This window comes from Xenopus laevis, chromosome 9_10S (genome assembly GCF_017654675.1).
Source record: "Xenopus laevis strain J_2021 chromosome 9_10S, Xenopus_laevis_v10.1, whole genome shotgun sequence".
Lineage (NCBI taxonomy): Eukaryota > Metazoa > Chordata > Amphibia > Anura > Pipidae > Xenopus > Xenopus laevis.
In genome coordinates, this window is record NC_054388.1 from 108,725,417 (window position 1) to 108,748,393 (window position 22,977).

The 22,977-nt window shown below is 42.5% G+C and overlaps 2 protein-coding genes across 7 annotated transcripts; one reads left to right on the plus strand and one right to left on the minus strand.

Annotated features, from left to right (window-relative positions):
- Positions 1-1,736: 1,736 nt before the first annotated feature.
- Positions 1,737-8,601, minus strand: LOC108703269 (elongin-B). 2 transcript variants are annotated; one of them, XM_018239378.2, is made up of 4 exons: positions 8,453-8,601; positions 3,909-4,043; positions 2,625-2,733; positions 1,737-2,244 (listed from the first exon to the last, which is right to left on the minus strand). In XM_018239378.2, exons 1-4 carry the CDS (start codon positions 8,453-8,455, stop codon positions 2,132-2,134), a joined length of 360 nt encoding a protein of 119 aa, XP_018094867.1. In that variant the 5' UTR covers positions 8,456-8,601; the 3' UTR covers positions 1,737-2,131. The 2 variants fall into 2 exon arrangements, with proteins under 2 accessions (XP_018094867.1, XP_018094866.1); XM_018239377.1 differs by lacking the exon at positions 8,453-8,601 and adding an exon at positions 7,950-8,000.
- Positions 8,602-8,653: 52 nt separating this feature from the next.
- Positions 8,654-21,092, plus strand: pkmyt1.S (protein kinase, membrane associated tyrosine/threonine 1 S homeolog). Of its 5 annotated transcripts, none has more exons than XM_018237192.2 (8): positions 8,654-8,749; positions 11,676-12,096; positions 12,301-12,797; positions 13,323-13,429; positions 16,216-16,388; positions 18,030-18,280; positions 18,523-18,609; positions 18,970-21,092. In XM_018237192.2, the coding sequence occupies exons 2-8, from the start codon at positions 11,740-11,742 to the stop codon at positions 19,142-19,144; spliced, it is 1,647 nt and encodes a 548-aa protein (XP_018092681.1). In that variant the 5' UTR covers positions 8,654-8,749; positions 11,676-11,739; the 3' UTR covers positions 19,145-21,092.
- The last annotated feature ends 1,885 nt before the right edge of the window (positions 21,093-22,977 follow it).

The following is a 22,977-nucleotide window of genomic DNA, read 5'->3' on the forward strand; positions in this document are numbered from 1 at the left end:
TAAACCTGCGATTATTCTCTTCCACCGTCATCCGGCCTTATCCTTCAGCCACGGGTGCTCTGAGGTTACACAAGTGATAATCTACTGCTATACATATATATATGAATACACACACAATAAATATATATATATAGTGCACAAGAGGTATGAATAAACTATAAATATTCCTCATGAACAGTGTTTAGCAGTGACTCACCGGCTCATAAAAAATGAATGTACCGTAACTGTAAAAATAGAACTGACTTGTATAAAAGGATGAGCTTCCCTGTATAACTCAGCCTGCAGCCTTGTGCCTTTATATGGTCACAGAACAACCCCTCAGTTACTTCTAATATCCTTATCATTTACAGTAGGGGGTACATTATCCCTTATAATACATGAGTGATACTCAGAGTTCCCTGTATAACTCAGTCTGCAGCCTTGTGCCTTTATATGGTCACAGAACAACCCCTCAGTGACTTCTAATATCCTTATCATTTACAGTAGGGGGTACATTATCCCTTATAATACATGAGTGATACTCGGAGTTCCCTGTATAACTCAGCCTGCAGCCTTGTGCCTTTATATGGTCACAGAACAACCCCTCAGTGACTTCTAATATCCTTATCATTTACAGTAGGGGGTACATTATCCCTTATAATACATGAGTGATACTCAGAGTTCCCTGTATAACTCAGCCTGCAGCCTTGTGCCTTTATATGGTCACAGAACAACCCCTCAGTGACTTCTAATATCCTTATCATTTACAGTAGGAGGTACATTATCCCTTATAATACATGAGTGATACTCAGAGTTCCCTGTATAACTCAGCCTGCAGCCTTGTGCCTTTATATGGTCACAGAACAACCCCTCAGTGACTTCTAATATCCTTATTATTTACAGTAGGGGGTACATTATCCCTTATAATACTCAGAGCTTTACAACAGCCATTCAGTCAATCCTGCAGGATAAAGCCATATTCGGGCAGTAATGGTACAAACTCCGCTAACTATTGAAGCAAGTGCAGCTGACTCCGGGTATCACTAAGCCGCCTCTTTGTTGAGTCCCATATTAATGCCCCGGCCATTGCATCTCCATGGGAATGTGCCCGTTGCTAAACCAGTGGATTTCAGGCTCCTGTTTGATTGGAGAATTCATCGAGTAGTCGAAGCTCATGAGACCAATCAGATGTGACATCGGCTCTTGCTGGGCAGATTTATCAAAGGTCGAGGTGAATTTTCGAATGAAAAAAAATTGAATTTCAAGCTATTTTTTGTGTACTTCGACTAGGGAATAGTCCAAATTCGATTTAGAAAAAAAAATGAGAAAATTAGAATATCGAAATTTATGTACCGTCTCTCTAAAACTTAAACTATTCACCATCTAAAACCTGCCAAATTGCTGTTTTAGCCTATGGGGGACCTCCTGGAGTCAATTGGTGGACTTGGAAAGAATCCAAGTTTTTTTGGGAAAAACTTCGAATTCAATTGAATGCGCAATTCCTTCTATTCGAATTCGGCCAAAAACTGACCCATTCGATCGAAAACTGACCTAGTCGACCAAAAAAAAAAAAAAAAACGACTTAATTCCGGTTGGTCTTTTTGAATTTCGAAGTTTTTTCAATTCGACCCTTGATAAATATGCCCCAACAATTTCAAGTAAGTATAGAAGCTTGTGTGTATAGGAAGCAATACCATTTACTGACCAGCGGGTGGCGCGCACACAACACTCGCCTACAATTCAAGACAATGGGTCTCTCACAGGCAAAAAAATTTATTGTGTTCAAAAAATAAAATAGAACAAAATCAAAACCAAAATTCCCACCCCAAAAACAAACAAATGGGATCTGTGGGGGGTAGGGGAAAATAAAGCAGGAGAAAAAAAAATGGAAGATTGAAAAATGGAAAGGGGGGGGGGTTGAATAGTCGCCCCCACGTCAGACTGCTTGGATTCAAGGGGCGGGGTCACTTTGTACAACAAGGTGAGTGGGGGGCGGGGGTGTGAGCTGTCAGGGTTAAGAGATATTACTCCCATCACTTGTTGGAGGGAACCACAAAGATTGCAAAGCACTGAGTTCCATCACCACCCCGGCATGGCAAGGAGAGTGGGTGGAGTCTAACGAATACAAACAGCGCGCGGCTCCTCCCAGGCGCTACTGCACGGCTTGCTCGTTGGCGCTCCCACTCGTTTCTTGTGGCTTCATTACATCCGGCAGCTCAGGGGGGCTAGAGAAGGGCTCCACCCGCAGTGGCTCAAACGAGTCTCCTGCAATGCAACCACACAGGGACACTATTAAAGGGACACGGTCATGGGAAAAAAAAAGTTTTTTTCAAACTGTATCAGTTAATAGTGCTGCTCCGGCAGTGAAATCCATTTCTCAAAAGAGCAAACAAGATTTTTTTATATTTAATTTTGAAATCTGACATGTGGCTAGACATATTGTCAGTTTCCAAGGTGCCCCCAGTCATGTGACTTGTGCACTGATCAACTTGCAGTAAAGAGTGACTTAAGTTTGAGTGAAACCACCCTCTAAAGGTTCATCCTGATTAAGCTGGCCCCTAATGCTGGACCAAAAATGGGCCCGGGGGACAACCAACGGATCAAAGTGAAACCTGTGGAATAAGTCAATAAGGTGCGACGCTCACCTGAGCTGCGAAATGACAGCCCCACTGTGGCCGGTGCTTGTGGCCTGGCAGTTTGGCTGGTGAAGCCGCAGTCTCCTAGGGTCTTGTTGTCATCCAGTAGCTGGTCATCCTGAACACAAGAGCGGCAGTTAGACCGGCCCAAAAGCCCAGCGGCATTAGTATCCCCCATTCAAGCCAGTACCCCACACGTGACAGTAGGAAAGAGAACAGCCCAGTTCAGTGCCCTGGACAGAAGTTGCTAAAAACTTTTGGCATATTATACAATGGCCAATACCAAGCAACTTTTCATTTGGCCTTTATTTTATTTTTTTATAGTTTCTGAATTATTTGCCTTCTTATTCTGACTCTTTCCAGCTTTCTAATGGGGGGGGTCACTGACCCCATCTAAAAACAAATGCTCTGCTGTAAGGCTACAAATGTATTGTTACTGCTACTTTTTTCCTCATCTTTCTATTAAGGCCTCGCCTGTTCATATTCCAGTCTCGTTTGCAAATCTATGCATGGTTACTAGGGGAATGTGGACTCTAGCAACCAAACTACTGCTACTGTAAACTGGAAAGCTGAAGAATAAGAACTCAAAAAAAAAAAAAAAACCCCCCCACAAATAATAGGGATGCCCCGAATCAACTTTTTTGGATTCAGCCGAACCCCTGAATCCTTTGCAAAAGATTCGGCCGAATACCGAGCCAAATCCGCAATATGCAAATTAGGGGTGGGAAGGGGAAACCATTTTTTACTTTCTCGTTTTGTGACATAAAGTCAAGTGATTTCCCACCAGCCCCTAATTTGCATATGCAAATTAGGATTTGGTTCGGACGGGCAGAAGGATTCGTCCAAATCCGAATCCTGCTGAAAAAGACTGAATCCTGGACTCGGTGCATCCCTAACAAATAGTAAAAAAAATAAATAAGACCAAGTGCAAATTGTCTCAGAATATCACTCTACTAGGGATGCACCGAAAAAATTGTATTCCCCTTCCCACCCCAAGGGGTTCGGTATTCAGCCGAATCTTTTGTGAAGGATCAAAATAGTGGATTCTGTGCATCCCTGCTCTCTACATCATTCTGAAAGTTAAAGTCAACAATCCATTTAAAATAAAGTTTCAGCCTGACATTTTACTTTCTTGTTCTCTGGGTCACCGACCCTAGCAACCAAAATAAAACATGTGAAGTCCAATGACAAAGAGGGGTAGAATGTGTGTATTTGCAGGGAGGGGAGGGGGTTAATTCTCAGTTAATAAGGCAAATGGGGGGGGGCGCAGCGCTGTGATTAAGCCGCTCTCACCTTATACAGTTTCTGATCCTCAGGGGGTCTCTTTAGGATTCCCTCAACAATCCTTTTTAGTTCGTATACTGTGGTGTTCTCCTTGGCATCTGTGAATATGGAGGTCTTGTGGTGGCGGATCATCAAAAACACGTCCTGGGCGCGAGAGAAAATAATCACATGATCATGTACAAACAGCGCTGGCCACTCCCTCCCGTGTAGCTTATTTATCATTCACAGGCAGCGCAGGGGCCATTTAAAGGGGTGGTTCACCTTTAATGTAACTTTTAGTCTGATATAGAATGGCCAATTTTAAGCAACTTTTATTTACCTTTTTCTTCTGACTCTTTCCAGCTTTCAAATGGGGGTCACTGACCCCATCTAAAAACAAATGCTCTGTAAGGCTACAAATGTATTGTTATTGCTACTTTTTATTACTCATCTTTGTATTCAGGCCTCTCCTATTCATATTCCAGTCTCTTATTCATACCAATGCATGGTTGCTAGGGGAATTTGTACCCTAGCAACCAGTTTGCGGAATAGGCCAACTGGCGAGCCGCTGAATAAAAAGCTAAATAACTCAAAAAACCATCAATGATAAAAACCAATTCCAAATTGTCTCAGAATATCTCTCTCCACGTCATACTAAAACTTAACTAAAAGTTGAAGAAACCCTTTAAAGGGGTGGTTCACCGCTAACTTTTAGCATTTTAGTATGTTACAGAATTAAATTGGTCTTCATTATTTATTTGTTATAGCGTTTAAATTATTTGCCTTCTTCTTCGGACTCTTTCAAGCTTTCAAATGGGGGTCACTGACCCCATCTAAAAACAAATGCTCTGTAATGCCACTCAGTTGTTATTGCTACTTTTTATTACTCGTCTTGCTATTCAGGCCTCTCCTATTCCAGTCTCTTATTCAAATTAATATATAGTTGCTAAGGTATTTGGGACCCTAGCAACCAGATTGCTGAAATCATTTTTACTTCCTTGTTTTGTGACAAAATGTCATGCAATTTGCCTCTCCATCCCAATTTACATATGCAAATTAGGATTCAGATTCGGCTCGTCCAGGCATAAAGATTTGGGCGAATCCTGCTAAAAAAAGGCAGAATCCTGGATTTGTGAATCCCTAGTAACGATGCAATAGACTTTGGCTTTAAGGAAAAATGAGGCTGGAAGGTTTAGAAGTCACAAGTAAAGGCCACGGACATAAACCCGCACTGTGATTGGTTCCCACTCATCTGCCTTTCACTTTCCCCCATGAAAACAAAGCATTGTGTATCCCATTGCCGCCCCAAATTCTTTTTAATGCCAGTGTATTGACTGGAGAGACTGCACAGTCTCATGATGAGTGAAAAAAACAATAGAAAAATACATGGGGGTTTGTTCTGGAGGCAAAAATGTGAAGCTGAGCAACTTTTACACATTCATCAGATGTTTTTATTGGTTCTGACACTGTGTGTAAATCTAACTGCGACTGAATAAAAGTGCCTGTCCCTTTCTGCACCCTGGTTCCGACTCTTGAGACAATGGAGTAGGCCAGATCATCGGCTGCCTCCAGCTACATCGTTTCAGAAAAGATAAACAGGCAAGGCAGGCGCTGCTTTCAATGTGTCCACAGAAAATGATTATTGAACGTGTATTGGAAAGCCACTCAGAATGGCATTTCTCTTTAGATTTTGGGAGGAGTTGCCCTTTAAAGGAGAAGGAAGGCTAAAATTATGTAAACTTTATCAGAAAGGTCTATATAAATATACCGGTAAACCCTCAAAGTAATGCTGCTCTGAGTCCTCTGTCAAAAGAAACACCACATTTCTTTCCTTCTATTGTGTACTCATGGGCTTCTGTATCAGACTTCCTGTTTTCAACTTAAACCTCCAGGGCTAGGGCTTGAGCATGCTCAGTTTGCTCCTCTCCCCTCCCTGCTGTAATCTGAGCCCAGAGCTATGAGTGAGCAGGGACAGTGAGCGGTTTACTCAGGTATGGTAAAGCATTCTGCAGAATAAATATAGTGTTATAGCTGGCACTATTCTGACTAATATATGGCAATAAACTGTCTTTGTAGATTTCCTTCTCCTTTAAAAGTGTATGAATGAATAGAGAGCGTTAAACCCTCCCAAGGCCAAGTAGTGGGCTGCTGGCACTCTGGGCCTACAAATAGCGTTCTGTTCTTGCAGGAATTCATCCAAAGGGGTCTATATGCTGGCTCATACAGTCAATTATTCTATATCACAGACAGAGCACCATCATAAGCCTGGGGCCACAATGGGTCCCAACAGATAAAACCCGCTCTGACAACAAAGTGCAGTGACGCTACAGTTGTGGAATCCTCTCCCTGGAGCAGTGGAAGTTATAAGGGTTGGACATTAGGGAGCACTATCCCAGCAACAGAAAGGAAAGCAAGTGGGAGCCCAGGGCACAAAGCTCCGAGCACTACGGTGGCCCAGCAGGTTCAAGGGCAGCCCACACACACACACACTGAGCAGTTGCACTAAAGTCATCAGTAAAACTGCCCACACTCATACTCTATAGGACTGGCCACGTACTATGGGTTTCAGTTGGTTTGGGAATCGACCACTACACCAGGAAACCCCGTACATCAGCATGTGGGGAGATACCGCTCCTACTCACCGGAAAACGAAGAGACGCAGAACATAGGAGAGGCAGAGAAACAAACAAACCATCACCCGCTGCGGAAGATCCATTAACTTTGCCCTGGCCACGGGAATACGCTTCCAAAACACAATGAAGTTGCACGTGCAGATCACAGAAGAAATCGTCTCTCGCCGTGAGCGTCTTGGTGTTTTACACATCTAGAGACAATTTCTTTTGTAATTCGCATGTACAACTTTGGTGTGTATTGGAAGCACCTACTGACCCCCTGCAGTTCCAATTGTGGGCTCAGCTGTCAAGCCCCAGAGCCTGCTGCAATATCAGCGGTTGAGAACCATATGGAGTCGTTTGCTAGACCACCCCCAGTTTGGGTTCCCACCCCTTTAAAGCCGGCAACATATTCAATCCACATTCTGCCAACAAGCAAATCATTCAGATGCATTCTGCAGACTCAGCGTATCTTATAGGAGGTCTCATTTTGCCTAGATGTAGTATCAGAACTCACTCTGTTAAACTCACCAGACATCATGTCTCTCTACATGCAGGATTTGTGCAAAAGGCAGTTATTTTATTCAATTTTGTTTGTACTGTAATCAGTTGAGTGAGCTCTAATTCATCTGCTAGGAAAGGAGCCCCCCTATAAGATATATTGGATCTAACTGTCAATATCTGACAGACACCCAACTGCTGTATGAAGAGAGAATGAAGAGAAACAGATGCTGAGAGAGGAATAGTGAAGATAAACTTGATTACGGTATTTCAGAAACAATGCCGAATATTTAATTGATTGTATTTAGAAAGTTTCTTATTTCAGTATAATGAAGCTTATATTAAACTTTTCACATTTTTAACATTTAGTATGTTGTAGAATGGCCATGGGTTTGGAACTATTTGCCTTCTTCTTCAGCTTTCAAATGGGGGTCACCGACCCCATCTAAAAAAAAACACATGCTCTGTAAGGCTACAAATGTATTGTTATTGCTACTTTATATTACTCATCTTACTAGTTCAGCCCCTCTCCTATTCCAGTCTCTTATTCAAATCAATGCATGGTTGCTAGGGAAGTTTGGACACAAGCAACTAGATTGCTGAAACTGCAAACTGGAGAGCTGCTGAATAAAAAGCTAAATAATGCCAAAAAGACAGGTAGTAAAAAAATAACTGCAAATCGTCTCAGAATATCACTCTCTGCATCTACATTTGCTATTGAAAGCAGAGTCTGGCTGTTTATATTCTCTGCACTGCTGCCTCTGACTCCTGAAACAATGTAGCAGAAACCAACAGTAACAGACCTGGAGAAGATCCCCAATACATAAATGGATGAATAAAAAGCAAGAACATTATTGCACAGAAGGTTAAAGCCTACAGGCAGGTCAGGCGTGTCACAAAGTAAAGCATTCAGGAACAGGCCTACATGGGAAGCCATATTGAGAGTGGCACTCGTTACCATGGGAAACCGGCTGCGTCCATCTACCGCAGCCATACTGTGCAGGTCTGATTAACTCCCTTAATCTACACACTGGAGATCACTACCACATCCCCCAGTTGCAGAGCCCTCAAAGTCTGCGCTGAGTCACCAGTGCCTGAGGTTGCGGCCGATCAGCACTAAAATGAAACCTGCGGAAGCACGCGGGCGCCATTTTAGGAAGGTCAAAACCAAGAAGGAAGGGAACAGGCAAGGGTGCGAATAGCGACCACCACGATTTTAAGCACAGTAACACAATATGAATCACTTACACTACACTATTAATAACCATCAGCCCCAAAGTCTATCCCATTGGGCCCAGTAAAGAGGTTTTATGCCACACTCGACGCCATCTTGGGAAGGTCAAAATCAACTCAGTGCGGCCTGAGCATTCCTATTGTGGGACATTACACACCACAGAAAACAGTGTTTCCATAACTAAATACCTCTGAAAGATACACCTTACAACCCACAGCGCTACTCACCATCCCGGCGGTGTCCGCCCTTCCGTCCCGGGGAGTAAAGCGACAAGACAAAGACCGACCGCCTTACGCTGGGCTCTGCTATACACTGACCTCCCTCCCAGCATGCACAGCGCCCGCGCAGCCGCATTTCGAGGGGCGGGCGCCATATTGTGTGTGGCATGTATCTCCTTTACCAGCTCTGATAATCCCCAAAAGCGTGGGCGAGTCTGGAAGAGGATAAAGGCGGTCTCCAACGCCGGTTACTGTTGGGAGGGTGTGACTTCTGTTACAGTGGGCGGTGCTACTTCCCAGCCTGAGGTGACGTCATATAATGTCGAGCTACGATGTTTTGGCGCCAATTTGTATTTGTATCACAAGTCATAGAAGGGACTCGGGGAGTCGGTGTGTGGGAATGTGACGGAGATGCGCAAACGGGCGGGTGTTGTTGAAGAGGCGTTGGGGGCCCAAATCCAGAATTGTGTAAGTGAGAGACAAAGAAAGAAAGAGCCTGCCGGGAAGTTTTTGTATGGACCAGGGGGACGCGCTATAAGTTCTCTCTGAGGTACCGGATAATTTACACTGGCACTGTGAGACACAGACTATGAAGAGAAACTGTCACACAGAGACAGAGAGAGAGACACTGTCATGGAGAGAGACAGCCTGGGAATAGACACTGTCACACAGAGAGAGAGAGCGAGAGAGACAGCCTGGGAAGAGCCACTGTCACAGAGAGAGAAAGAGACGGCCTGGGAATAGACACTGTCACAAAGAAAGAGAGACAGCCCAGGAAGAGCCGCTGTCCCAACGAGACAGCCCGGGAAGAGCCACTGTCCCAACGAGACAGCCCGGGAAGAGCCACTGTCCCAACGAGACAGCCAGGGAAGAGCCACTGTCCCAACGAGACAGCCCGGGAAGAGCCACTGTCCCAACGAGACAGCCCGGGAAGAGCCACTGTCCCAACGAGACAGCCCGGGAAGAGCCACTGTCCCAAAGAGACAGCCCGGGAAGAGCCACTGTCCCAAAGATAGAGACAAGCTGGGCAAAAACCATCTTAATATACATGAAGGTTAAATTAGCCCAGTGGACTGAGCATGGACATGACTGCCATTATTATTACCCTTCATTTGTAAACATTCATAGGGACACAACCAATTTGGTAAATCAAGAGACACTTCCTGTTAAAAAAAATAGAAAGTGACAGACAAAAATTGTAGCATTTGGATAACATAGCACAAGCAGAAACTGAATAGAACATGCAGAATGTGTGACAGTTGAAATAGCCACGTAAACAAACCGTGTGATAAATATGTTTGCAGCAGTCTTCCGCGCCTGATTGCAGTTCATTTGATTGACTTGGCCGTAATATAAGTAGAGACTTGCAGACAAACGAAAAAATAGCCCGGTGAAGTCACAAGTTCAGAGGTGACTGTGTAAGTTCTTATGTGGGATGAAACAGTCCAAAAAAAAAAATTAGTTATTAAAGGAGACTGTGGACTGAGCCACATAAACCAAGTTCATTCACTGCTTATAGATTAAGGAAGGGTTGTGCCACAAGACAGTAAAACACATTAGCACATCAGTATGAGGAAGGCGGGATGCATTTTATGTACTTTAAGGGTAAGGCCACACTGGGCGTTTTGGGGAGATTTGGTCACCTGCCTCGCGAGGAAACTTCGGCGACTTCTGAAAACAAATCGACGCTTGTGATTAGAGTGAGTGAGGGAAGGCGTTTGGGGAGACTGGTCGCCTCAAAGACGAGGCGATTAGTCGCCAGGCGACCAAATCTCCCCAAAACGCCCAGTGTGGCCTTACCCTTAGGAAAAGAGTGGCATGGATATTCCAAATTCAACAACAGCCTTTTCTGTAAAGCCTTCCACAGCAGGAACACTTATAAGCAACTCTGTACAAGACTGCATGTTTTAACCATCGTGTATTTCAGGTTCCAGGAATCCTCACCAGCTGTCCAGTTCACAAGAGGGTGTAGTCCAACTAACATTCCACAGACATAGTCGCAGGATTATTAGGGCAAAAGTAAATGGGAATTCAAACTCTTACTCAATGGTTCCTTCCTTGAGTTGCAATGAACAGGTTGCTGAAGAATGAACCAACTAAATGGCTTTAGAATCTCTGAAGGACTTTTATTGATCTGAGTTCTGCAAAAGCTAAAGATTAGGTCCAACAGCAGAAACCATTTCCATAAAAAATGTGCAGATCCTGTTCTGTTGAAGCTTTAAACACGTGTGACCACATAAGCAGTTTGTACAGTCTTTACATTTTATTTGCTCACAATAGAAAATACATATAAAGATCCAACGGACGGCACAAGCGAAAAGCATGCCTACTTTACGCCCATAATGATAACTGTGTCTGGTATGTAGCAGAAAGGGAAAATCTTTTGCTACTCCAAAATAGCAAATTGATCTAGTAAAGGTGGCCATAGATGCACTGATAATATCGTATGAAACAAATTTTTGTACGATATTCTGTGTGTGGTGGGAGATGAGGTCGTCAATTGGGCTGACTGTAAAATTTTATCATCGACCATTGTTAGTGCTGAATCGGATACAGATGGAATTCTATTGTTTCTACCTGTATATCTGACGATTCAGCTCTTCAAGTGTGTATTTTCTACGAATAATCGTTCTTGTAAAAGTCGTAGTTGGAACGTCTATGGCCACCTTCACTCACCGCAACCATTCAGGAGGCAGTATTAATTTGTAATTTCTAGCGGTTACTCAACTGGAGAAATGAGGCGCCTTTTATCCAAATTATATGAATTACCTGTGTGTGTGTGTATATATATATATATATATATAGGTTTTGTTTGTTTGTATACTCCTGACGAAGATCCCTGTGGGGGATCGAAACGTTGAGATTTAATAAAGAACTTTTTATTTTTGACTAAAAACCCTGTGAGTGCCGCCTTTCTGCATACATATACATACCTAAACTCGGCAGGCACCCAGGTATGTACCGAAGTAAACGGTGTGCGCCTTTTGGTCTGTGAATATATATATATATATATATATATATATATATATATATATATATATATATATATATATATATATATGTTTAAACTTCTTTAGACTCTAGCATCTCACTTATCTGCATAGCTTATAAAAAGATGTAACTCTTTCACAACTAGAGGTCACCCGCTCACTAGTTAATTACTGTAAGTTTTGTTGATTTTAAAAAGGTGATGTTCTTTTTTTGTTTAAGTTTATTTTTTTTTTGCCCACAGCCTTCTGTATATCTGGAGATAAAAAGGACCACCATTACGTTCACCTTTAAGGTGCCTGCTCATTATGCCTGTTCCAGGGGATGACATGGGAGAGACTCCCCTGACTCGCACTCCAATCCCTATGCCTGCTTACTTTAGCCAGGCAGAGCAAAGCTTTTCACTTAAGAAAAGAGGGCGCTCTCTTTGCTATACCCTCCCACCCAGACCTCCAGTTAAAAGCGCTCTACCTGTAAGCCGTATCTTCCCAAATAAACAGCGATCTTGGAGCCAGCCCAGACCACAGAGCGTTTCTTTTCGAAGTCCCCAAAATAAAACCCCTGCAAGCAAGCTTTATGACCAGAGCAAAGGAGATACATTTTTCAAGCAGTGTTTTAAAAGCATTTGCAAATTAGGAAGAGGATCCTTTGGGGAGGTATACAAGGTGAGAAAGTCTTGCACTTTATGACAAATATCATTTGGGATGAAAGTTTCCACCACTTCATATATGTTATATAAGTTACATTCCTGTTTGTATCGTTTTTCGTTTGCTGCAAATTTGATGAACTTGGCCTTTGTTATTTTAACTATATCACAGACCTGTTTAGAATATTGCCTTCACATCTGACTAATGTATGATGCTCTTTAGGTGCAAAGCCTTGAGGATGGATGCTTCTATGCTGTAAAGCGTTCTGTATCTCCGTTCCGCGGTGAGTCAGACCGGCAACGGAAGCTTCAGGAGGTGAGGAAGCATGAGCGAGTTGGGGAGCACCCCAATTGCCTACGTTTTGTGCGAGCATGGGAAGAGAAACGAATGCTCTACCTTCAGACAGAGTTATGTGCAGGGAGTTTGCAACAGCATTCTGAAGAATTTGCTGGGTCTCTTCCTCCACGTCGAGTATGGAACATAACTTGTGACCTGCTGCATGGTCTCAAACATCTTCATGATCGCAACCTTCTGCACCTTGACATTAAGCCAGCTAATGTCTTCATTTCTTTTTCTGGTGTTTGCAAACTTGGTGATTTCGGACTCATGGTAGAATTGGATGGGACTGAAGGAAGTGGGGAAGCACAGGAAGGTGACCCTCGCTATATGGCACCTGAACTGTTGGATGGTATCTTTTCGAAGGCTGCTGATGTGTTCAGGTGAGCATAATCCAGGTGCTGGCACGTCATAATTATCCACAGATAGACTTTTTTTTAATATGCTGACATAAGGTGTTGCCCTTACAAGATTAATTGCAATGCTAGTGAAATATAATCCCTGCCATGCCACTTATTTAGTAAATAAGTCCCCTTGCTGGTGCTAGACACATGAATCTGCAGAATTGCATTATTAACTGATTTACCACTTTGTATGTGGAATTATATCCTCAGATTTAACACTTGGCTGGTATTCTGTTGTGGGCCCATTGGGGATAATAATTCCTGTTACAGCATAACAGAAGGTATTTTGCACCATGGTGGGCTTTCAATGAAAATACTTAGGGGCAGATTTATCAAAGTGTGAATTTAGAATCAACCACAAAAAAACTAACTTTATCAAATGGTGAATTTACAAGTACGATTCCAAGAATCCCATAGGGTGAATTTTTCTGTTATGAGTTCTAATGTCACATTTTAAGAAATCTCACCCTTAAAGTCTGTTGTCTGGTTTTCCATTCCCTTCAGTCTTGGAATGAGTCTTCTAGAAGTCGCTTGCAATATGGAGCTTCCGAAAGGTGGAGATGGTTGGCAACAGCTGAGACAAGGGCATCTCCCTACAGAGTTTACATCAGGTGAGCTCCTTTAATAAACACTTTGAGTTGGCGTTGGCAATGAAACCATTGAAGTAGAGATGCTTGCCTGGGGTACATTTCTGTAAATGGTATAGGGGGTCTCAAAGTCCAAGAACATGTGAAAATATAAGGTATCAGAACTGTTGAACAAAGGTGCCAATGCATTGTCAACAACATGTCTGTTATTAGGCCTTTGATACAATTTTGTCTTACACTGTCCTCGGGTGGAGAAGAGGGCCTGAAAAAATACCCCTGAAATTTGCCTACACACTGCTCTGTGTTCATTTACACATTTGCCATTCATCAGATAAGGAGCAGTAAGGAATTGAGACAAGCAGAAGGGGCTGTTCTCTGCCTGAGGGCAGTGGTAAAAAAAATCAGACTGTGTGTCAGGCGTCTTGGTTATGGTACACCCAGAAAACTTTGATCAAACTGATGTTTTCCTCACCGTACTATTGGTTTGGCCTGAAAGAAATCATATGCTAAAGCAGGAAACCACTGATGTTATAAGGCCTTAATGGAGCGCTAAAGCTTTAAGGGGATTTTCACCTTTACATTGACTTTTACTTGATTTAGAGAATAATATTCTGAGACTTGGTTTTCATTTGTTTGGTATTTTCATTATTTAGCTTTTTGTTCATTAACTCCCCAGTTTGGAATTTCAGCAGCCATCTAACCAAGTAGTGGTTTTAATAAGTGGCTAGATTATGAGTAGGACAGGGCCGGAATTGAAGTATAAGTAATAAAATTGTAGCCTCACAGTACCCCTTCCCCCGCACAGTAGTTAACACAGGTAAATACCCCTAAGCCAGTAATTACCCCTTGTTTCAGAGTCAGCGTAGCTCATGGGGTCCATCTTTAGCCTATTCGGTAATCTTCGGCGCATGCACAGTTGTAGCGAACCAGGAAAATGCTCCAACTGTGCATGCATCGATATGGAGCTTCCTTACTGAGATAATCGAAGATGCCCCCCATGAGCTCCGCTGCGCTGACTCTGCAACAAGGGCTAATTACCGGTTTAGGGGTATTTACTTTTGTTAACTCCTCTGTGGGGGGAGCAGGTAGGGGGGATATGGAAGGTAGGGGGTAGAGGTTTTTATTAGAAAGGGGGTTTAGTCCTCCTTTAAAGATGAACCACTCCTTTAAAGGAGAAGGAAAGCTACGGAGGCATTTTATTGCCAATTGATTAGCTGCAATAGTGCAAGCTAGAATGCTATATTTATTCTGCAGAATGTTTTACCATACCTGAGTAAAAAGCTCTAGAAACTCTCTGTTTGTTTAGGATAGGAGCTGCAGTATTAACATGGTGTGACATCACTTCCTGCCTGAGTCTCTCCCTGCTCTGGGCTCAGATTACAGTAGAGAAGGGAGGAGGCGGGGGAAGAGGAGCAAACTGAGCATGCTCTTGCCCAGGGCAATGAGGTTTAAGCTGAAGGCAGGAAGTCTGATACAGAAGCCCCTGAGTACACAATAGAAGGAAAGAAATGCAGTGTTTCTTTTGACAGGGGACTCAGAGCAACATTACTTTGGGGGTTTACTGGTATATTTAGATGGACCTTTCTGATAAGGCTTACTTAGTTTTAACCTTTCCTTCTCCTTTAACAAAGTAAAGTAAAATGGTGAACATTTAGATTTTGAGCTTCTATACCAGCCCAAGGTCTTTTAGCAGGTAAGATCTGTGCCTATGTAGATGCACCAGGAGCTCCCCATCCTTTTTTCTGCTGATTCATGTCACATGCTCTGTGCTGCAGGCAGTTACCTGAGCTTAGGCACTGACACACACTATACAGTATATATACACAATATAAATGTCCCAGTACAAGGCTGATAATGATTCCGATTACATGACCGCATAGCAACCAGTGTAAATAGCATTACAATTAAATAACATTAGCTTACATGTCAGGAAAACCTTATCTTCTGCTAGATTATTTGCATCCTCCCCCAAGTTTAGCTTCTCAACGGCAGCCACAAGTACACCAAGCATGTACAGTTCTACTGACACTTAAGGGTAAGTCCACAAAGGACGTTTTGGGGAGATTTGGTCGCCTGGCGACTAATCGCCTCGATTTTGTGGCGACCAATCTCCCCAAACGGCTTCCCTGACTCTGCGCCGGCTAAAATGAAAAAACGCCGGCACTAATCACACGCGGCGGTTCATTTTCCGAAGTCGACCAAATCTCCCCAAAACGCCCTGTGTGGACTTACCCTAAGGGTAAGACACGCAAAGGCAGTTTGAATCTGTTTGTGTGGACTGACCCTTAAAGATGATCTACAGATCTAAGATGGGGAGCTGCTGTGCACAACTTGGATAATTACTGGTATAGAGATGATTAACCTTTAGGCTGTTCCATTAAGATCAATGTATAAAATATGGCATTTCTAATCATATTTGTCTTTAGGGTTTTGTTCTCCTTTAATAGAAAATTGTAGCCGATTCATTCTACTGTCGGCACATGACCTATAATTAAATATGGCTATGTCTGACTTTTACACTGCTGGCATTCTGCTTCACTGTTTAAGCATGCTACAACCCAAAAATCCTACTGATTATATTACTGGTAGAATAACCATGAAGCACCACCAGGATTAAAGAAAGTGTATCTTCACTATAGAGTGTAGACCCTACAGATACAGGGACAAAATATCAGTTTTGACTTGAGGGCCGATTGTAAGTATTATTCCTATAAGAGGATGTCGCAATAGTAAAGTTGGCTCATAATGAGATCAAATGGAGAAGTCTGTGCTAAATATAACCTTTTCTTTAATGGCAAACGATTATCTAGACCTGCCACCAGACTTCCTAAAAGTTCTTTCTGCAATGCTGGAGCCTGATTACCGCCGCCGTGCCACAGTAGACTGGCTACTCTCCCTTCCTGCTATCCGTAATGCAGAGAGATGGAGGATGGTGACACTAGCGCAGGAAAGGACACTTGGCAAGATAATAGCAGTCTATCAGGTAAGGATTCTTGCTGCTAACTTTTGCCAGGGTACTCCTTATAGTAGATAAGCAACCAGAGAACGTATGACAAAAGGTCCCCATAGACGCAAAGATCTTTCGTTAGTGAACAATCGATTTCAGTGCAATCCGACCAATCCGTCAAATTATCATGAAGTTAGTGGGAATCGAACGATCGTGCATCCAACGATTTTTCGTCCGACATCTGTCAGAAAATTGATCGGCCAGGTTAAAAAAATGTTGTCGGTTCCAGTGCAATCTATCTATGTTTGCAGGGCCAAGCAGGCAGCTACCCTCCGTTTTCCTGGCAACATCGCTTGAAATGGTCTTTTTAGTTGATGGAGAAATCGTACATTTAAACGATCGTTTCGAGATAATCGTGGTCTTGTGATAACGAAAAGATCTTGTAAAAATCTTTACAGCTATGGCCACCTTAATCCACACAACGCGTGGTTGGTCTCCTTTTCTTTAGTTAGGTAAAGCACAGCTAGTGAAAAGAAAGGAAAATTACAAGTTGGTTATTTTGCTCTTTATATAAGAGCTTTCATCTGTTGTCCAACAGATCCTAAAAACCGGATCATTCCTTGATAGCAGCGTTTATAGAGCAGTGAAGCGTTAAAGCATTTGATTTTATATGCTGAAAATCCCTGCCCGAGTGAAGTTTAGGCCAAAGTCACACTAAGCGTATGCCCGGCTTCTCTCTCTCTCTCTCTCTCTGTGCTCCTATGTGCTTCTGTGCTTAGCTGCAATGATATTCCTGTGGGCATCTTTGTGCAGCAGAGATCAAAAACGTTCATGTTCACAACCTGGCATTTTCAAGTCAAACCCTGCGCCGTGTAGCTGCACTCAAGTTGACGATGTGCCTGTCAGTGCAGCTAAACACGGAAGGCTATAGGAACGCCGGCGGACAGAAGCAGGGCATACGCTTTGTGTGACTTTGGCCTTCCAATCTAAGGTCTCTTTCATTCACACGCTAGGATCGGTTATAGGAATTTCATACAGACACAGCAATGACATAAGATGGCCATACAGGATAAGATTGCTCGTTTGGTAAGGTTGCCAAATAAGCAGATCTTTCCCAGATATGCCTACTAACGGCAGGGCGATATCGGGTTAATATCGGCTCTAGGGCCAAACAATCGAACAATACAAAGGAAATCGGCACTGATGGATCGTAGGGCCACATCAACTATCCAATGCAGTCCTCAATTGCGGGAAAAATCAAAGCTGTGCAATCGATAGGCCGATTTTTGCCCAGATATCAATCGGGTAGACCTGTCGGATGCCCCCACACACCGGCAGATAAGATGCTGAATCGGTCTAAAGGACCAATATTGGCAGCTTTAATCTGCCCAGTGTATGGCCACCCATAGAACCTTTGCAGATAGCAGCCAGGTTGAACTCAAAGTCAGAACTTTAGAAAACAATGATAACCTGCAAGCACTATGCTGTCCCAATGCAGAACATGAACTGACATATAAGTGTAACAGTTTGAGTAGAATAGCTTGAACAGAAAAGGAATGCTTCTACACGTAGTAAAACAGACAATTCTTGGCAGTAGTGCTGATATAACTTGTCTGTATTCTAGTGTTCAGATTTGCCTGCATTTGCATCTTCCTTTCATGTTTTTCTTTGTTTCAGTTCATAGTTTGGCTTCTATCTTTCGTGTTTCAATGGCTAAATCGTCCTGTTATAGGATTTTTACATTACTGTGGATTGAGGGCTCTTCCAAGGTCACCTCCCTGTTCTCCTTTTCCTAACCATCTTGGGGAGAGCAGCTTCTCTAGTGACTGGGATGATGAGAGTCTTGGTGATGATGTGTTTGAGGTACCGCCAAGCCCACTGGCCACTCACCGAAATCTGACATACCATGGGCAGGAGCTCATTGGCAGGTATCAAAGCTAGTGCAGTCAAATGGATCATCTTTACATATTAAACAATTTTAATGCAGTTATAATATGGTAACACATTTAGACATTTGTACACCTACTGTAATATTCAGGCATTTTTCACTAGTGAAGAAAAGCCCAAACCATCTGTGTGGCCTGCCATTGTAAGAATGGCAGCCACCTGCCTATCGGGGGGGGGGGGATATAGAAGCACAGAAATCTCAAATTGATGGATTTTTCCCCAGACATTCTCCAGATCTACTCTCAAGGCCGTCACTTGGAAGTACCTCTACCCCTCGCAATTTGTCTCCTGAATTCAGCATGAGAAAGAGGTAAGTCACAGACGACATCGCATTTAAAACTTCACATGAAACATTGTGCTGCCAGAATTACATTTTTATTACCTTTTGGTACCTGTATTTTTTTTTTCATCTCTACACAATTTTTAGTCGGTATCCATGTTTTTTTTTTTTTCATCTCTACACAATTTTTAGTCGGTATCCATCTTTCTTCATGAGTTTCCTCTATGTTCTCCCACACTCCAAAAAAAAAAAAACCTACAGGAAGTTTATTTGGCTTCTGATGAAATTGACCATAAGTGTGAATGTGATAGGGACCTGAGGCAGGGTCTGCTATTAATGTTGTAGAATGTGTTAAAGCTACATTAAGGGTAATACTCTGCCTCTCTCTAGGTCTGCCCTGCCTCTAACGCCTAATGTCAGTCGGATTAGCCAGGATTCTACAGGCAAGTCTAGAAGCCCCTCCACCAGTCATAGCTCCTCTGGATTTGTGGATGCTGAAGTCCAGCGTACCTTATTTCTTCCTCGCAATCTGCTCGGTATGTTTGACGATGCCACCGAGCAATGATAGCAGTGCAGAGTACCACACAGCACCAGACTTTTTATTTTTCAATCAGGTGATCTTTAACGCCAACCATTGGCCTATGGCATTGACCTGTTGGCATATGAAAGTGAAATTGAGAGGTCTACAACATATTGGATGTATTGAGACAATGGCTATTTGTACAATGCACATTCAGCTGTGAAAAATTACACCCGATATCTGCATATTTGCAAAAGAAAATGGATGTTGTATAAAAATGGTGACTGGGTTATGGATAATATAATAGGTGTGTTTTTCATGATATCGCCATGATTACCGCTAACATTTCTATAACTTAAGTTTTCAGTTCTTGTTTAAAGTGTGTGTGTATTTATATTTATATAAAAACATTTTTTTTGGGGGGGCTTCACAAAATCTTTTTGGTTTCTCTAAAAGTTGTAAGAAATGAAGATATTTCATTAATGTAAGGTTTGTGCTTTCCATATTTGCCTTCTTTTTATATATTATCAATCCTTATGTTTAATAGGCAGGGTTAATAGCTCATATCTACGCGGCTACTATTTCTTGTATTAGCAATGATCTGGCTTTATCCTCAAAATATTGATTTACCATAATAGATGCCACGGCTCTATTATGAGAATTCAACCTCCCACTAATAAAAACCCCTACCCACTATCCTACATAGTTCCCCCCGCACAGGTGATAACACCTGCAAGTGCCCCTAATCCTTTAATTACCTCTCGTGGGCGCAGTGGAGCTCACAGGCGCCATCTCTGCTCTTATGCGGCAAGTAAGATTAATTTTGCCGCATGCGCAGTTGGAGTAGTCTTCCGGTTCGTGACAACTGTGCATGTGCCGAAAGTGATGGAAATTGCTGGAAATTGCTGAAGGGAAGGAAGAAAACCCGAAGTATACAGAAGAGCCGGAAGATAGTGCCCGTGAGCTCTGTTGACTCTGCGATGAGAGATAAATAAAGAATATGGGCTACTTACAGGTGTGGGGGGGGAAGCAGGGACTATGCAGGGTAGGGCTTTTTATTAGTGGGGGGTTGAATTCCCTTTAAGTAATGTAAATCTTAAGTGAATTGTTTCTGCTAGCCAATAGAACCAAGACAGCAGCCTCCTATTCCCAAAACATATACAGGGGTGTTATGATAATGCTGGCCTGTGTGATGACTAGTTTTTGTCATTCTCATAGTCTCAGGTTAATTGTTGTGTACAGATAGATATAGATGTATAATGCAGTAAGATTCTCAGGGCTATGTCTAAAGCTCTGTATTAAAATGTGGAATCTTACGTGTTGGTGACGTTAAAGCTGAACATAAAAACACGCAGACAGTACTAAGAAGAAATCTGGAGTTTATTATTGCATGGTTAATACTGGCCTCGTGCAAAGCCCTGTGAGATGTTCCCAGCCCTACTCTGTGTGTAGGAGTCTGACATCCTGGTTCTTGCAAAACGATATTAAAAAAAAAAAAAAATATTCCAAGGCCACAAACAGTATTGTTGAATATATCATGTAACCCTAGAGCAACTGAGTACTCCTTCCCAGAAATTCTGGTTATTCTTTCAGGATTCACTGTAAGGGGGTTTGAAGGGAGAAAAAGCCCCAGGACATTAATATTGGAGGATGGATTTGAGGCAAGTTCATGGAACTTGGAGCTCAGAGCGATGCAGTGCTCCTGCTTGATAATGGCAGCTTGGAGAAGGTTAACTCTTGTATAGCTGTACAAGATTGCATAGCACAGTTTTGTGGGTGGTAGTAAATAAAGCAGATGGGATACAGAGTGTCAGCGTTCCTGATAGCACACCCTGAAATGCCTAAACCCCCATAATCTTGTCTTTTTGAAACAACTCTTGTACCAGATTTGTATTGTATTATATGAAAAAACTTGCAACGCATAAATGTTGTTTTTTACAACAAAGCTGAATTGGGAGAACATACTTGACTGATAAAAATATTTTTCAGTGCATTAAGCGTACTCTGCTCCAGTTTTGAACCGAAACAACACAAAAAGGTGTATGAATTGCAGCTGGCTTACTGTTGTTCCGAGCAGGAACATGGGCTGTAGCCATTACCAACTGTTCTTTGTTCCTCTTCCAGGAATGCAGGACTACCATACTGATTGATCCACCTGGGCAATGGGAAAACAGGCATATGAGGTCTGGGGATAGATTTGAGTATCACTGCAACAGCAGCAAGTCATCGTGAATATAACAAATTTCCCTTTTGATTTGTGCTTTAGCAAATCCAAAGGAACTACAACCTGGGCAAAAGTTAGTTCATTTTCAACACTGCACATGGAAAAGCACCTATAATGACACTATGCGGCTCTCTCTTGAGGAAGACACAAGATGGGCCATGTGTGTAACAGATTCATAATTCTTTAACCCTTTAATGATATATACCTTCTTAAATACTGACTCCATTGTGCCCTTTGTGTGATTTGCAAATTGAAAGGGATACTGTCATGTAAAAACATGTTTTTTTCCAAAACGCATCAGTTAATAGTGCTGCCCCAGCAGAATTCTGCACTGAAATCCATTTCTCAAAAGAGCAAACAGATATTTTTATATTCAATTTTGAAATCTGACATGGGGCTAGATATTTTGTCAGTTTCCCAGCTGCCCCAGTCATGCGACTTGTGCCTGCACTTTAAGATGGAACTGCTTTCTGGCAGGCTGTTATTTCTCCTACTTAATGAAACTGAATCAGTCTCAGTGGGACCTGGATTTTACTATTGAGTGCTGGTCAACCTTCCCATTGTTCTGTTTTTAGGCTGCTGGGGAAGGGGGTGATATCACTCCAACTTGCAGTACAGCGGGGAGATTGTCGCCCTGAAGAAGAGGAGATTTGTCGCCGGGGTAACTAATCTCCCCGAATCTGCTCGTGTGTCCTTACCCTTAAGAAGCAAATCTGAGCATCGTCCTGCCTGCCGACAAAATGCTCAAATCTACCATTTTGTTGAAGCAACACTGCTAAAACAGGCAACTAATATGCAGAATCCTGGCTGCATAATGGTGCTAATTTAGTTAGTGGCATTTACATTATCTCTGACACAAACCATTTAATACTATGCCACAGCTACTTTCTGTATGTGTCAAATGTAAATGGAGTGGTTTCATATAGCTCTAGATCTCCTTCCCTATCCATCTGGCCTTTCCCATATAAATATTAAAATATATTTTTTTTTTTGAGGTAAAACAATCAAATGCCTATGTCCACCACAGACGGGCCACATGTAGCAGTGTAGCCCTGACTGATTGAGGCTGTCGTCATGTAAACACTGAAATACCCATATACCCTTTATGGCCAGTTCACTGGCAACACATTTCTTGTCAGAGCCTGGAAAAAAAAGTGGTTCCAGAACAGTCTCGTTAAATTATAGCCTGTTTAGTCCTAACTTTGCCTCTCTGCCAGAGACAGTATTTCACTGCAGATGATTAAAGGACCAGAAACACTAAAAAAATTTAAGTTAAAAAAACATTATAGCGCCCTCTAGTACCTCCTCCTTCCAGCACAATGTTCACTATTTTTAATGCTTTATTAAAAAAATACCATAATGAATATTTTCTTCTGGTTGTGCTGTGTCTCAGAAATAGGCCGGTATGGCGACATGCCCTCCGCTTCATCCTACGTGCGCACTCCATATCTCCTGACCCGACTTCTTAAAGTGATACTGACACTTAAAAACTACTTTTTTGCTGAGAGGTCTGTTTTTAATTGTTAGTTGAAGTTCCTAAACCTGACTGTTTTGCCAACCTGACTTGTCTTGTCTCAGCCTGTCAGTTAGAGTTTCTAATGCTAACGGACTCCTGCTGCATAAACATGGCAGCCCCCTCATAGTCGATCACATG